General features: G+C 46.2%; 1 protein-coding gene across 3 annotated transcripts in view; it reads left to right on the top strand.

Annotated features, from left to right (window-relative positions):
• The window catches only part of FER1L5 (fer-1 like family member 5), a 55,406-nt gene that overhangs the window by 12,309 nt on the left and 29,746 nt on the right, over positions 1 to 13,351 (top strand). For 2 of the 3 annotated variants that reach the window (XM_082746742.1, XM_082746741.1), the window contains 10 exons: positions 846 to 876; positions 1,479 to 1,594; positions 1,825 to 1,948; positions 2,604 to 2,656; positions 3,936 to 4,004; positions 7,224 to 7,267; positions 7,359 to 7,441; positions 7,521 to 7,615; positions 8,577 to 8,705; positions 10,290 to 10,467. In XM_082746742.1, coding sequence (XP_082602868.1) covers positions 846 to 876; positions 1,479 to 1,594; positions 1,825 to 1,948; positions 2,604 to 2,656; positions 3,936 to 4,004; positions 7,224 to 7,267; positions 7,359 to 7,441; positions 7,521 to 7,615; positions 8,577 to 8,705; positions 10,290 to 10,467 — 922 coding nt within the window. Of the gene's footprint in view, positions 1 to 845; positions 877 to 976; positions 1,595 to 1,824; positions 1,949 to 2,603; positions 2,657 to 3,935; positions 4,005 to 7,223; positions 7,268 to 7,358; positions 7,442 to 7,520; positions 7,616 to 8,576; positions 8,706 to 10,289; positions 10,468 to 13,351 lie in introns of those variants that run through there. The other variant, XM_082746740.1, reaches the window with a different exon arrangement.

Raw genomic sequence — 13,351 nt, 5'->3', positions numbered from 1 at the left:
TATATGTAGAGCTATCTCACTATGATTTTAATTTACACTTCTCTAATGACTAGTGGTGTTGAGCATTTTCCGTGTGCTTATTCGTCATCTACATATTTTCTTGGTTGAATTGTGTGTTCAGATCTTTTGTTCATTTGGGGCGCCTGGGTGGCTCAGTCCGTTAAGCATCTGACTCTTTCGACTCAGGTCGTGATCTCACGGGTCATGGGATCTAGCCCCGCATCGAGCACCTTGCTCAGCTGGGAGTCTGCTTGAAAGATTGCCTCCCTCTGCCCTTCCCCCTACTCTCTCTCTCTCTCTCAAAATTAAATAAATCAAATCTTCAAATCTTTTGCTCATTTTCATTGGGTCATTTTCTTACTACTCGGTTTTGAGATTTTCTTATATATTCAGGATACAAGTACTTCAGTCCTGTACCACATCCCTCAGGCCTCAGGCAGAAACCTTCTCCCAGAGGAAAAGGGAAAGCCCATAGTCTCTTTGCTAGCTCCTCCTTTGACCACCCTCTTCCGCAGGATGGGAGACACCCTTCCCAACCCAGGGAAGAGCCAACACTGCGTGGGCCAGGTAGTGCTGTGTGGTGATTGAGAACCCTTTCAATCCAGACCTTCTCAAGTAATAGTTGTAAGACTTCAGGCCCTTCTCTCACACTGAGTATCCCCCTCTGCAGAGTGGAGGTGACAAAGGACCAGAGTGTAGGCTGTTGTAAAGAGTAAAGGAGTTCAGGCAGGGCGAGTTCTCAAGCATTGGTGGCTAATACTGTCAGTCCAGTACTGCTGTTTGTTGATATCGCAAATCTTGGCCAGAGATCCTAACTAATCCTTACTCTACTCTTGTCTTTTCAGACAGATATTGGGTTTATCTACTATTATCCAGGTAGGTATCAGCTGTTGCAAGTATGTGTGCCTTCTAAAAAAAGCAGGCCAGTTGTCTAAACATTTCAAAATCCCTGTACGTTCAGCACATGAGAGGAAAGTATTAGAGGGTATGAATTATTTTCTGTATGACAATGTCTTTAAAACTCAAGGCATCCCTTTGGGTCAAATGCTCAACTTTTATTGCTACCTTGGTTTCCATTTCTAATTTTTGAGGGCAGTATTCAGAGACTGGCATTTGAGTAGAGGTTTCTGCTGTAACCATAGCATACAATCTGGCCATAACATACATAGTAGGTAAAGGTTGGAGCTTAGGGTTGGGAAACTGCTTGCCTCTCTCAGACCAGGACAGTGACAACAACTGTAGGTTCCCAGGATGGAGAAGAGGGTTCTCTGTTTCCTAAAGGCAATTGCTGGCAGCATGGTGAGTGCACTACATTTGCCTATGAGTAGGAGTGACTCCCAATTTCCTCTGCTACTGTATGGGACCCAGAATATATGAGACCCATTTCTACACCCCTCTCCCACAGAAAGAAAGACTGGTTTCAGGGAAAAAGGATGGAGACTGGAGGCCAGTCTCCCATGGGCCCTCTGCCCCTTCAGGTCACACACTCATGAGGAAATGGTTAGGCCTCTGCCAGCCGAATGAACCCAACAGTGGTGTGAGAGGCTACCTGAAAGTCACCATCTGTGTCCTCGGTGTGGGAGACCAGGTTCTGGTGAGGCTGCCCTGACACCCCAGTGACATTTCCTACTGTGGCTGCTTCCATAGGCTGCCCCTGGGCCCTCAGAGCGGCCACTGATCTTCACATGCTTTAATTGCCTGCGTGTCACTTGAGGGTTGGCCACCCCTCCCCTGTACCAAGTGGAAAGCCGGGAAAGTCAAATCTGGTGGGTATGGCCATGACCATCCTATGACTCTACCCTGTAAGCTCTCTGGTCTCTGCAGGTAGATCAAGAGATGCCCTATGGGGCTGATGACACCACTACTGAGATCTTCAAGTCAACGGTGGTCCCAACCAATGTAGCCTACTTACAGTTCTTCATCTACTGCGCAGAGGATCTTCATCTCAGTTAGAGTCAGGGTAGCAGGGTGGGACTGACCCTGAGGTTCCCTACACAGTGGCACGGGGGATTCTCATGGGGCTTCCCTGTTCCATTTTTTTTTAATTTAAAAATTTTTTTTAAGATTTTATTTATTTACTTGACAGACAGAGATCACAAGTAAGCAGAGAGGCAGGCAGAGAGAGAGAGAGAGAGAGAGGAGGAAGCAGGCCTCCCGCCGAGCAGAGAGCCTGATGCGGGGCCCAATCCCAGGACCCTTTTGCCGAGCCAAAGGCAGAGGCTTTAACCTACTGAGCCACCCAGGCACCCCTCCCTGTTCCATTTTGATGTGAACCTAAGATTCAGGGACTGGGGAGAGGATGAGACTGAAATCCACCCAGATTTGTTTCATGAAGACTCCACAGATACTCTTTAAAATGGATCAAATGCCCCGACCTGTCTTTGATGCCTGGATGCAGACTCCCAGTTCCCTATGGCAGTGCCCACCCTCGCTGCCATTATGTACCATGACACATAGAGATAGAGTGGACATGGGAGAGGTCTGCCTGGGTAGGGGTGTAGTGTGGATGGTGAAGGGGTGTGAGTTGTTCTGTCACCTCTATGTGTCCTTCCCTTGAAAAAAAATGCTGCTGTCTTAGAAATTTTATAACTTCTTGTTCACAGAGAAACAGCACTTAGTGAGTCCTGTGTTGGAGGTGGAACTAATTGGGGAAAAGGTAAGTGTAGCAAGGGTCTGAGATTTTGAGAAATTGTCACCTGGATAGTGTGTGAGGAAAGATGGAGTTGGTGGGCTCGACCCTTGGATTCTGATCTCAGGTCCTCCATCAGTGGGCTGAACCCCACTGGACCAGGAAGTCTTTGAAGATGGAGGCCATGGCTGAGTCACCCTGTGTCTGCAAGCTGGGCACAGAGCCCTGCAGGAGCAGATGCCCACTGAACACCTAATGTGCATGAAGGGCACGAATGAGTGAATGAAACAACATGTCTGCAAACAACACTGAAACGGTCACTGTCTTCTTGGGGGCTGGGTTTCTTCATCCAGAAATTGAAGGCTCTGGGCAAAAGAGTTGTTGACATCCCATGATCCTCTGTGAATAGAGAGTAGTATTTTCCAAAGTGTGCTGATGGATGGTCTGTGCAAAACAAGGATCCTATGTTCAAATTTGGGGAATGTTGGGTTAAGTTAAGTAGGTTTGTCTCAGAATTCATAAACCATTGTTTCCACCATATTCTACCTATTAGAAGCATCATTAAATCCAGCCCATATATACAGGGAGGGAAATTAATGTCTACCTTTCCAAGGAAGGTTTTCCAAAGGATTTGTGGACAAAACCACCACACTGAATGTGGTTTGCATGCTCAGGTCTAGGTGAGATGCTCTTGGGCAGTAGCTGGCACACAATTTCACAATTTTCAAAAAATGTTAATATCTCTGATTTTCTAGTATGTATTAAAAATGTATTAACCAGTACGTTTACAAATACAAATTTTTATTTTGTAACACAAACACAAAAATGTGTTAACCAGTATGTATTAACCAGTCCAACCAACCCTTGATTTCACTGACATGATTGCTTAGAATAGCGCCAGGTTTAAAAACGAAGTCAAGTTGATGCTTTGGAAAGGGTATGCCATTGTGTACTATTACAGTCAGCATGGTTTTTGCTCACTTTTCTGTTGGGATAATAGAGTTTATCTAACAAAATCTATGTATATGCACTTGTATATAAAGTTAGTAACCTTATGACTATTTAATAACAAAGTCAACTGAAAGATCATCTGAAGATAAGTAATAGGGAATCTGGATCTGGGCAGATATACAAAGGACTGATGTTGTACCTGAGGGAGAGTTTGTCAAAATGTCTTTAGACCATTCCCATGATCAACCCTGTGCCAAGACAGCGTCCATCCCTGGGCAGGGCTGGAAGGGGTGGAAGGTGAGGTCTGTGGAGGGAGGAGGGGACAGGCTGACACACTGTTCTGGGATGTTCCTAGCTCAAGACAAATGTGCTGACTGAAACTGAGAACCCGATATGGAACCAGATCCTCACCTTCCAGATTCAGGTATTTGCTGTTCTATCTTTTCTTTTTTTCTTTTCTTTTCTTCTCTGAGAGAGAGAGAGCTGGGGAAGGGGTAGAGGGAGAAGAAGGGAGAGAGAGAGAGAGAATCCCACGTGGGCTCCACTCTCAGTGTGGAGCCTGGAGCCTAATGCAGAGTTCGATCTTATGACCCTGAGATAATGACCTGAGCTGAAATCAAGAGTCAGATGCTTAACAGACTGAGCCCCCCAGGCACCCAGTCCTGTTCCACCTTGATCACTCTCCTCCTCCTGGCCCACAAATGAAAGGGAAGTTTTGGTGTGGAGGGGTGTGGAGGGAAGGTAGGGGCCAAGAAGCATGGGGTGAAGACAGTGGGGGGCACCAGGGATGGGGGGGGATCTGCCTGACAGGGAACATGAAGAAGCCCAGGACAGATTTCAGAAAACGTACTTTATTTGTCCAGTATTAAGAAATGAGTGGGGGGCACCTGGATGGCTCAGTCATTAGCGTCTGCCTTCGGCTCAGGTCATGGTCCCGGCATCCTGGGATGGAGCTCCACATCAGGCTGCTTGCTCTGCAGGAAGCCTGCTTCTCCCTCTCTCACTACCACTGCTTGTGTTCCCTCTCTCGCTGTGCCTGTCTCTCTGACAAATAAATATATTAATAATAATAAATTTTTAAAAAAATGAGTGGGCCATACAGCTGAACTTTCCCAAAAACCTAAATGTGTCTTTTACCTACATTATAAAACAAAACCAAAAAAATTATTTAAATCTACATTGTATTATGCATTTTCTTATCTTCTAGGCAAAGTGCCCTGGACATAATTATAGCTCTTTGTTAATGGCCTAGAGGTATTGTGGGAACATAGTATATGGGCTACATGGAGTATGGCTTTTTATGCCTATACTAAACGGGTCCAAGTTGCTCTTCTTTGTGGGATTCTGTAGTCTGATTTCTATAGCTTTTCAGTCCTTCTCAGTCACCTGTCAGTAATGTGGATGCCAGTCTTCTTAAATCCCTGGAAGAGACTTGGTTGCCTTTTGACTACATGTCAGGCTTCTAAGAACTGCATGTAGAAAGAGTATGCAATTCTGAGAGATAGCTTGAGCACTGTCATTAAGTATTAGTGCATAAAACTTTGTGTGGCTTCTATTTGGATACACAGAGAGTGTTTGCTTTCCTTATACCTTACATTTGTGTGGCATAAAAACAACTCATGAGTTCCCCTCTACTCTCCTGGGACCCTCCTCCTTGCTAGAAACTTCCCTGGTCTGCCTCCTGATGAGGCATCATCTTTAACCCATTCTTCATAATCACTACCTTCCTGAGTGATTTTATAGACTCTTAAAGTAGGGAGAGATTTTAAAAGGAGCCTAGTTTATCCCCCACCTTTGTTTCCTCCCACCCGTCTCCAGCTGTGATGAGGTTTGTCGCTCTGTGGCTGCTCAGAGCCTTGCAAGTCTTCCCCGATGTTCAGCTGCCTTTAGGTTCAGAAACCAGTGGCACAGGTTGGGCCCTCCTTCATCCCTGAAAGAGGCCTTCCAACATTTAAAGATGTCCAAACACCCCTTGGGCCCTCGTGCATTTCCCAAGTAACACAGTCTCCTAGGCTGGAGCTGTTTGGAAGATTGTGACTACGCTGTGGAAATGCAGCAGGCAGATGTGACCCTCACTCTGAGTGGCAGGATGACCACAGAGACAGTAGCATCTGAGGCCAACCTGTTAGCACCCCAGCAAGGCAGGTTACAGGGGAAGCTCTACTGAAAATGGGTGTATGCTGGCTTACAATCCAAGGGCCCCAGAACAAGGACAGTCAAGATAAGGGACCGGGAAAGGGGAATAGAGTTCTCAACAGCGTGGATGAAAAGATGGTTCAGCCATAAATTTGAATGTGGAGGATTTATAATATTGGAAGACCAGGATGCCCTCCAGTGCCCATCTCTCCACTTCTAGGGAGCCTTTTCTCATTTCTTCTTAACCACTTGCTCAACTGGAAAGCCCTTCCCCTTCTCCACCCAAGCCCCCAGCTCCTTGGCAAGGGGAGAACAGACAAGTAGAAAGGACAATGGGAAGTACTCTCAGCCATGCCTCAGGAAGTGCAGTGAGGAGAAGAGACCCCAACTGAGAGAATTCAGGTACCACTCAGGCCCCAGCAGCTCTGTTTTACACATAGATTGGTTTTTGTTTTCCTATTTGAGGGGACCCTGTGGCAGAGTGGAAACAAGAATCCGAAGCTTGGGTTCCAGTCCTGACTGCGACCCTGACTGTGTGGCCGTGAACAAGTCCCTCTGCCTCTCTGGGCCTCATTCCCCATCTGTAAATAGGGATAATCACAGCCCTCACTGGGTTGTGGCAGAGTTGTTAAGAGCTCTAAAGAGAGCTTCTAAAGAGAACTTGAGGAACTCAGTTCCTCTGTGCCTCAGTTTTCCTGTATAGAAATGGGAATAACAGCACTGGGCTTATGGAGTTATTGGGAGAAGTCACTCAGGTGATCCATGTAGATCATTCAGCCCAGGCCTGGGGACAAAGGAAACCCTTTCTCACAACAGCAACTACTATTATTTATTCTGGAAGGGATAGATGTCCTGCTGTTTAAAAGTTAACTGCTAACCGTGAAGAAGACGTACTAAGCCACAACCTCTGTACAGGACAGTTGACATGCATGCCTTCAGACAATGAAGAGCTGTGTGAGGACTGCAGTCATTGAGCCCATGGTCAGGGTGGACTCAGGTCTCAGTCCTGAAGCTCATGCCATTAGGGGACCATTTCAAGAATAAGAATACAGGGACGCCTGGGTGGCTCAGTTGGTTAAGCAGCTGCCTTCCGCTCAGGTCATGATCCCAGCATCCTGGGATCGAGTCCCACATCGGGCTCCTTGCTCAGTGGGGAGCCTGCTTCTCCCTCTGCCTCTGCCTGCCATTCTGTCTGCCTGTGCTCGCTCTCCCCCCCACCGATAAATAAATAAAATCTTAAAAAAAAAAAATAAGAATACAAAATGACCAGGGGACACAGTCATAGGCCTCTCCCAGGGCTTTGCAAGGGGCGCATGTGAGTGGGGAGGCCCACAGCCACAGACCTATACGCTCCGATGGTAAATCCATCTTGGCTGTGGTGACATGGCTTACTGGTGACTGAGCCAGGCCTTGGACCCAGACCCAGCACTTCCCAGCTATATTCAGTCTCTGTGAGGACCAGAACCTCGGAGCATGCACCTGCAATGGCTCTCACTTTCCCTTGCAGCTGCCCTGCCTCTCCAGTTACATCAAGTTCAGAGTTCTGGACTGGTGAGCCAGGGTGGAGGTTGAAAAACATGCCAGGGAGGAGGCAATCAGAGCTAGGTGAGCAGTTCAGCCTGCGGGATGTGTTTCTCTCCAGTCCCAAGAACAGTTGCCAGGATGAGATTGGGACTGTCAGCCTGTTCCTCAACCAGATCTCATCTACTGGAGCAGAAATAGAAGGCAAGCAATCCCCCTGGCCCCTGCCTCCTGTCCCTCTCCCCCCCGCCGCCCATCGCCCCCTCACACTCTCTCCTTGCAGGAATGTACTCTGGCTTCCTACCCTGTTTTGGCCCCAGCTTCCTGACTCTCCGAGGGGGTAAAAAGGCCCCTTTCAGGATCCAGGAAGAAAACACTGTAAGCTTCTCATGACAGCTCTAGGGAATAGTGGAGGTTAATACCAACGGAGTGAAAGGCTCTGGAGCCTGGGAGGTGCTGGGGGAGGGCCTGATCCTGGTTTCTGTCCACCACGCTAGTAGAGGACATGTAAGCTATGTGTTAATGGCTATGTCTATATGGGACGAGTGTGGCACGAGAAAGAAATAGATGGAGAGCTCGGGGCGCTCCCTGAGGAAGGAGCATTCAGATGAAACGTCGGGTAAGACTTCCAGCATGTGGAAAGGACACAGGAGACAAAAAGACAGCATAGATAAATGTAGAAAGTATTGAACTGTTAAAGACTGATGATAACGACCAGGAAGCCAACTCCAGTTCGCTTAAAAGATGGGAACTGGGCTGGGAAGAACTCTGAATGAGGACAAGTTGCAGGCACCGGGACCTCCATGCCATCAAGAGACTCCCTCATTCACGCCATCTTTCAGCTCTGCCACTGCCACTCTTCCGCCTGGGCTGCTTTCTTTCCCACTGCAGTGAAGCTCGGAGCAGGCAGTGGCCATCAGAGCCTCCAATACGGAAGGCCAGGGGAGGATTCTAATTGGCTGCCTTAGGTCATGTGTACTCCCCTTGGACCAATCACTGTTGCCAAGGAGGAGGAACGTGCTCTGATTAGCCAGGCTGGGAGCTTATCACAGCCTCCTCCAAGCGGGAAGCATTTTCGGGTAACACGTGCTTCGGGTTAATAGGTGGGTCCAATGCCTGAAGAGGAGGAATGGGCCTCGGGGTTTGGAAGAGGGGTGGAGGCCCAGAGGTTTCTGGGCGCAGTCATGCCTGGGAGTGTATGGAATTCCGCCCCAAGACTGTGGTCAGCCGTAGGCAGGAAGTTACTGGACATCTCTGTCTTCGCGGCATAGGTGTCAGGGGACATTTATCTGCTCTTCTCTCGTTCCTTTTCTCACCGTTTTCCTTCCCGTTGCCCTAGAATATTCCCGACTCTCTTAAGGATGGTCTAACTTATCGAGGCCGAGTCTTCCTGGAGTTATCCACCCACGTCACTTCCCATCGAGACCTTAAGAGGAAAGATCTCTCCTCCGAAGTGACCAGTATAGAGGTAACTCCAGGAAACAGGGAACCCAGGAAGAAAGAGTCCCCTGCCCACCCTAGATCTACTGCGGGTTCTGTTTCTGACACTGCAGAGGGCCCGGCCACAAGCTGAACGAGCTGTTGGCTGCCTGAAGATGTTTGGTCAACTGCCTGAGTCTTTACTAAGCCCCTATGTGGGCTTTGTGCTGTACCAAATCCTGCGTGGTCAGGGACCCAATAAATAACAAGATAAGTTTTCAATTAAGAAATGTGCAATCTAGTAAGGAGAAATGGTCTTCTAAGGAGTTTTTATTTCTTCCTATAACCTGGCGAAGACCACTGATGAAGGAAGGGGTAGGAAAAACAGCCTTAAGAATAGCCACCCACTTATTTTTAAAAATGGGAATACAGTCATGGGGCAGGAGAACCAGAGAGGAGGGAGCAGGTTCCAGAGACCCTTTGGAAACAGAATTATCAGAGCCACAGGTCAACAAGACATAAGAAATGAGGCTAACTCCCCTAAGCTGATGCCCCTTTTCTGCCTCAGGTGGCAAGGTGGTCAGGGTGACATTGATGCTCTCTGAAGGAGGAGAAGGTCTGGGGGGTGCAGGAGAGAGACAACAAATCCCACCTTTCACATATGCTGGTGAGACACCCATGGAAACCAGTCCTTGAGGCTGTGGACAGATGGTGTGTCATCAGAACAATAGGATCTGAACACAGAGTTGTGAAGGAAATGCCTAGGAGGAGTAGTTGGGTGAAAGGGTGCCACAGCCTAAGGCAGGTAGAGGAGGAGGGGGAGCTTGCAGAAGAAACTGGGGAGGAGTCTGCAAAGAGGAGCATGGAGGCAACCCCTCCAACCCAGGGAAGAGTTGCCAGGCCACACAGGTGCAAGGGAGAAGTTGCAGACTCTGCATAGAGGCAAGTGCACAGAAACTTGGCTGGAAAAGTGGAAGAAGACAAAATCAGATGGGAGCTCAACAGAGGCTCAGAGGGGAGAAGGAGGGTTATTTTTTTATGACAGAGCAGACCTGAGATAGTGAACAGACTGGGAGAGTGCAAGAGGAGGACAGGAGATGGCCACTGAAATAAAAACAGCTGACCTGGTCAGTGTAGATGGAGGACTTCCAGCAGAGAGGCAGCATGGTGGGAGGAAGCCACTGGAGAAGGGCTCAGAGTAGATGTGCATGCATGTGCCACCCTCACGACACCCCTGCCCACGCTCATTCCATGAGGGGAGGGCATTGAGGCAAAAAGGCGAAGGATGGGGTAGCCCAAGTCAGAGCTACAGCCTGACCCTCAGGGCCTTGGAGGGAGAAGACTCTCTCCAAGGAAAGAAAGGAACTGCAGCTCGCTGGGAAAGAAAAGAACCACAACTGGCTGGGAGGAGGGGACCAGGTGATAGAGGACCTGGGTGGAACTGCCCTTGAGCTGGAGTCTAGGCAGGATTTTGAGGGGGCGTGGGTTCAAAGATGGCCCAGCTCACCCTGAAGAGAAGCAAAATGGCTTTAAAAAAAAAAAAAGGCACCTCATCTTTGCCTCCTTGCCTATCTCTATAGCCTTGTTTATCCCTTGGCTTATGTACTGGGATGTGGGGGGGTTATTGTTTTAGAGACACCGTCACCGCCAGAAGTATGGGCTGTGTGTCATCTTCCTTTCCTGTACCATGATGCCCAACTTTAAGGACCTGATCCAGTTCGAGGTCAGCATTGGCCACTATGGAAACAAGATGGACCTGAATTACAAGCCTTGTGTCTCAACCACACAGTACAGCCCAGTGATATATGATGGTAATAGTCAGATCCAAAGAGTAGAGAGCATCCCCTGCCTCCCAGGCTCTGCGCTTGACCTTTTTAAGGGTATTAGCTCATAGAAATTCATAGGCGTTGTTAACCCATGTCTTACATAAGGAAAATGAGCTTCAGAGAGGTGAAGTCACCTGCCAAACATTGCACAGCTAGCGGGTGGTGAGCCCACAACAAGAGTTGAAAGTAGGCATTCACTCCAAGTTCTTCTCTACACTACATTTCACACTACAACTTCCCCAACCCCAACTTCTTCCCTTCTACTCTGAACCAGCCCTGACCCATCCATGCAGCCATTTTCTGCTACTCATCTTCCCACCTGCTATCCATCCATTAATCTACTTACCCACCAACATCCATTAATCTACTCATCCATTCAACTCCTACCCATCCACCGACCCAAACACTCAGCCAAACTCCCATCCATCCATTCACCCATTAATCCAATATATACTTATTAAACACCTATAACCAGACTCTATGGTTTAGCATTTCTCAAAGTGCAATCCCTGGGCAGGGCACCGGGATCACCTGGGAACTTTTAGAAATGCAGATTCTAGGGGGGCCTGGCTGACTCAGTTGGTTAAGCACCTGACTCTTGAATTCAGCTCAGGTCATTCATTATCTTAGGATAGTGAGATGGAGCCCCACATTGGGTTCTGTGCTGAGATGAAGTCTGCTTAAAATTCTCTCTTCCTCTCCTCCTTCTCCCCCCACCTCACTCATGTGTGCTCTCTCTCTTAAAAAAAATGCAAATTCTTGGCCCCACCTCAGTCCTTACAGAATCAGGAAAGCTGGAGATGGTGCCTCACAATCTGTGTTTTAACAAGCCTATCATGTGATTTAGATGCATGCTAGAGTTTGAGAACCACTACACTCAACTTCATCTTCAACAGCTTTGCAATTTCCTTGCCCCTTGAGAGCCTTTCTGTGCATCCCACTTCCCTGGATTTTTAAGAACCACTCTTGAGTGAAATAGAATTCACACACCATATAATTCAACTATGTAAAGTATGCAATTCAGTAGTTTTTCATGTATTCACAGAATTGGGCAACCATCACCATGGTCAATTCTAGAACATTTTTACCACTCCAAAAGAAATCCTGTACCCACGTGCAGTCACTCTCTACTTCTCCCCTGCATCCCCAACCTCAGGCAACCATTAATCTACTTTCTGTCTCTGTGGAGTTTCCTATTCTGGATATTTTATCATACACGTAGATTTACAATATGTGGTCCTTGGTGTCTGGCTTCTTTCACTTCGCATAATGTTCTACTTGTTTTTAAATTATGAAATATACACAAAAAACATGTTCAGTGTATATATACCGTTTAAAGATGAATGAAATGAGTACCCCAAAACTCAGCACTCAGCTTAAAAGATAGAAAATTGTCAGCATCTTAGAAGTTCCCTGCATGTTCTTCCCAGACCCATTTATCCAAGAAATAACTACACTCCTGACCCTCATGGTAATCACTCCCTTGTTTTACTTTTCAGTTTTTACCATCTGTGTATGCAACCCTAAACAGCATACTCTTTTTTACATTTTAAACAAATGGAACTTTTCAGTCTGTATTCATTTGTTTTCCATCTTTTGCTCAATATTAGGGTTTTTTTTTTATGTTGGTATGTGGAGTCGAAGTTTATTTTCACTTCTGTGTATATTCTCCTGTATGATTATAGCACCAATTATGTGGTATATGCAGACATTTGAGACTTACCTTTTTTCCCTACTATAATAATTGTGTTATAAACATTCTTGTACATCTCCTGGTCTCAAGTGCAGGACTTCCTCTAAATTATATACCCTGGAATGAAAGAGGAATTCAAACCAAAAGAAATTATACCTAATTACACTCTCATCAGCTCAATATGAGAATTTCTTTTGCTTTTCGTTCTCACCGTACTTTGTGTTGTCCACCGGCCTTTTTATTTTTGCTGATGGTGGGTGTAAGATGGTAGCTTATGAGATCTTGATTTGCATCTTCCTGATTACAGATGGAGGTTGGGCATCTTTTCATATATTTACAAACGTTTGTTTTTTCTCATCTGTAAAAAGCCTTTCAATGTATTTTATCCATCACTCTATTTGGCTGTCTTGTGCTTACTGGCTTGTATGTTACTTTTTCTGGGAACAATCTTTTGTCAGATGGGCGTATTATACATACCTTCCCAAGATTGGGGCTTTTCATCTTCACCTTGATGACAACTTTTTATTTTTTTATTGAGGTCTTGTTTGCAAATAATAAAATGCAAATATTTTAAGTGTACAGTCTAATGAGTTTTGGCAAATACACCCATGTAGCCACCATGGGAAGAAAGTTCCATAATCCCCAAAAGCTGCCATACGTCCCCTTTTAGTCAATCTCCCCAAGCCCTGGGTCAGTCATCGTGACTAGAGTCTATCACTATAGATTTGTTTTGCTTTTCCTACAACTTCATGTAAATGAAATCAGACATATTTTTTTTTTCTTTTTCTACCACTTCTTTGACTCAGCATCACATTTTAGGAACTCACCCATGTTGCTTCATGGATAATTGTTTTGTTCCTCTTGATTTCTGATAGTACTTCAATATGTGGATATGACAGTTTATTTACCTATCCCCCATTCGTGGAAATGTAGATTGATTCCACAAAAAGCCTGATGGAACTTTTGTATTTTGTTCTAGTCAAGTTTTTTAAATTTATTTTGTTTTTAGTATTGCATTCTGTCTCCTCTACTTGTTCTATATCTGTGGATTAGTTGTAGTGGTTGCTCAAGGATTGCAATATTGATCTTTAACCTATCATAATCTACCTTGATTTAATATTATAATTACTTCATATATGATAATATATTACATATAATCACATATAATTGTTATAT

Source organism: Mustela nivalis, assembly GCF_964662115.1.
Source record: "Mustela nivalis genome assembly, chromosome: 8".
In the NCBI taxonomy this organism is placed as follows: Eukaryota; Metazoa; Chordata; class Mammalia; order Carnivora; family Mustelidae; genus Mustela; species Mustela nivalis.
Note: the sequence above shows the minus strand (reverse complement) of the source record. Positions and strands in the feature narration are given on the sequence as shown.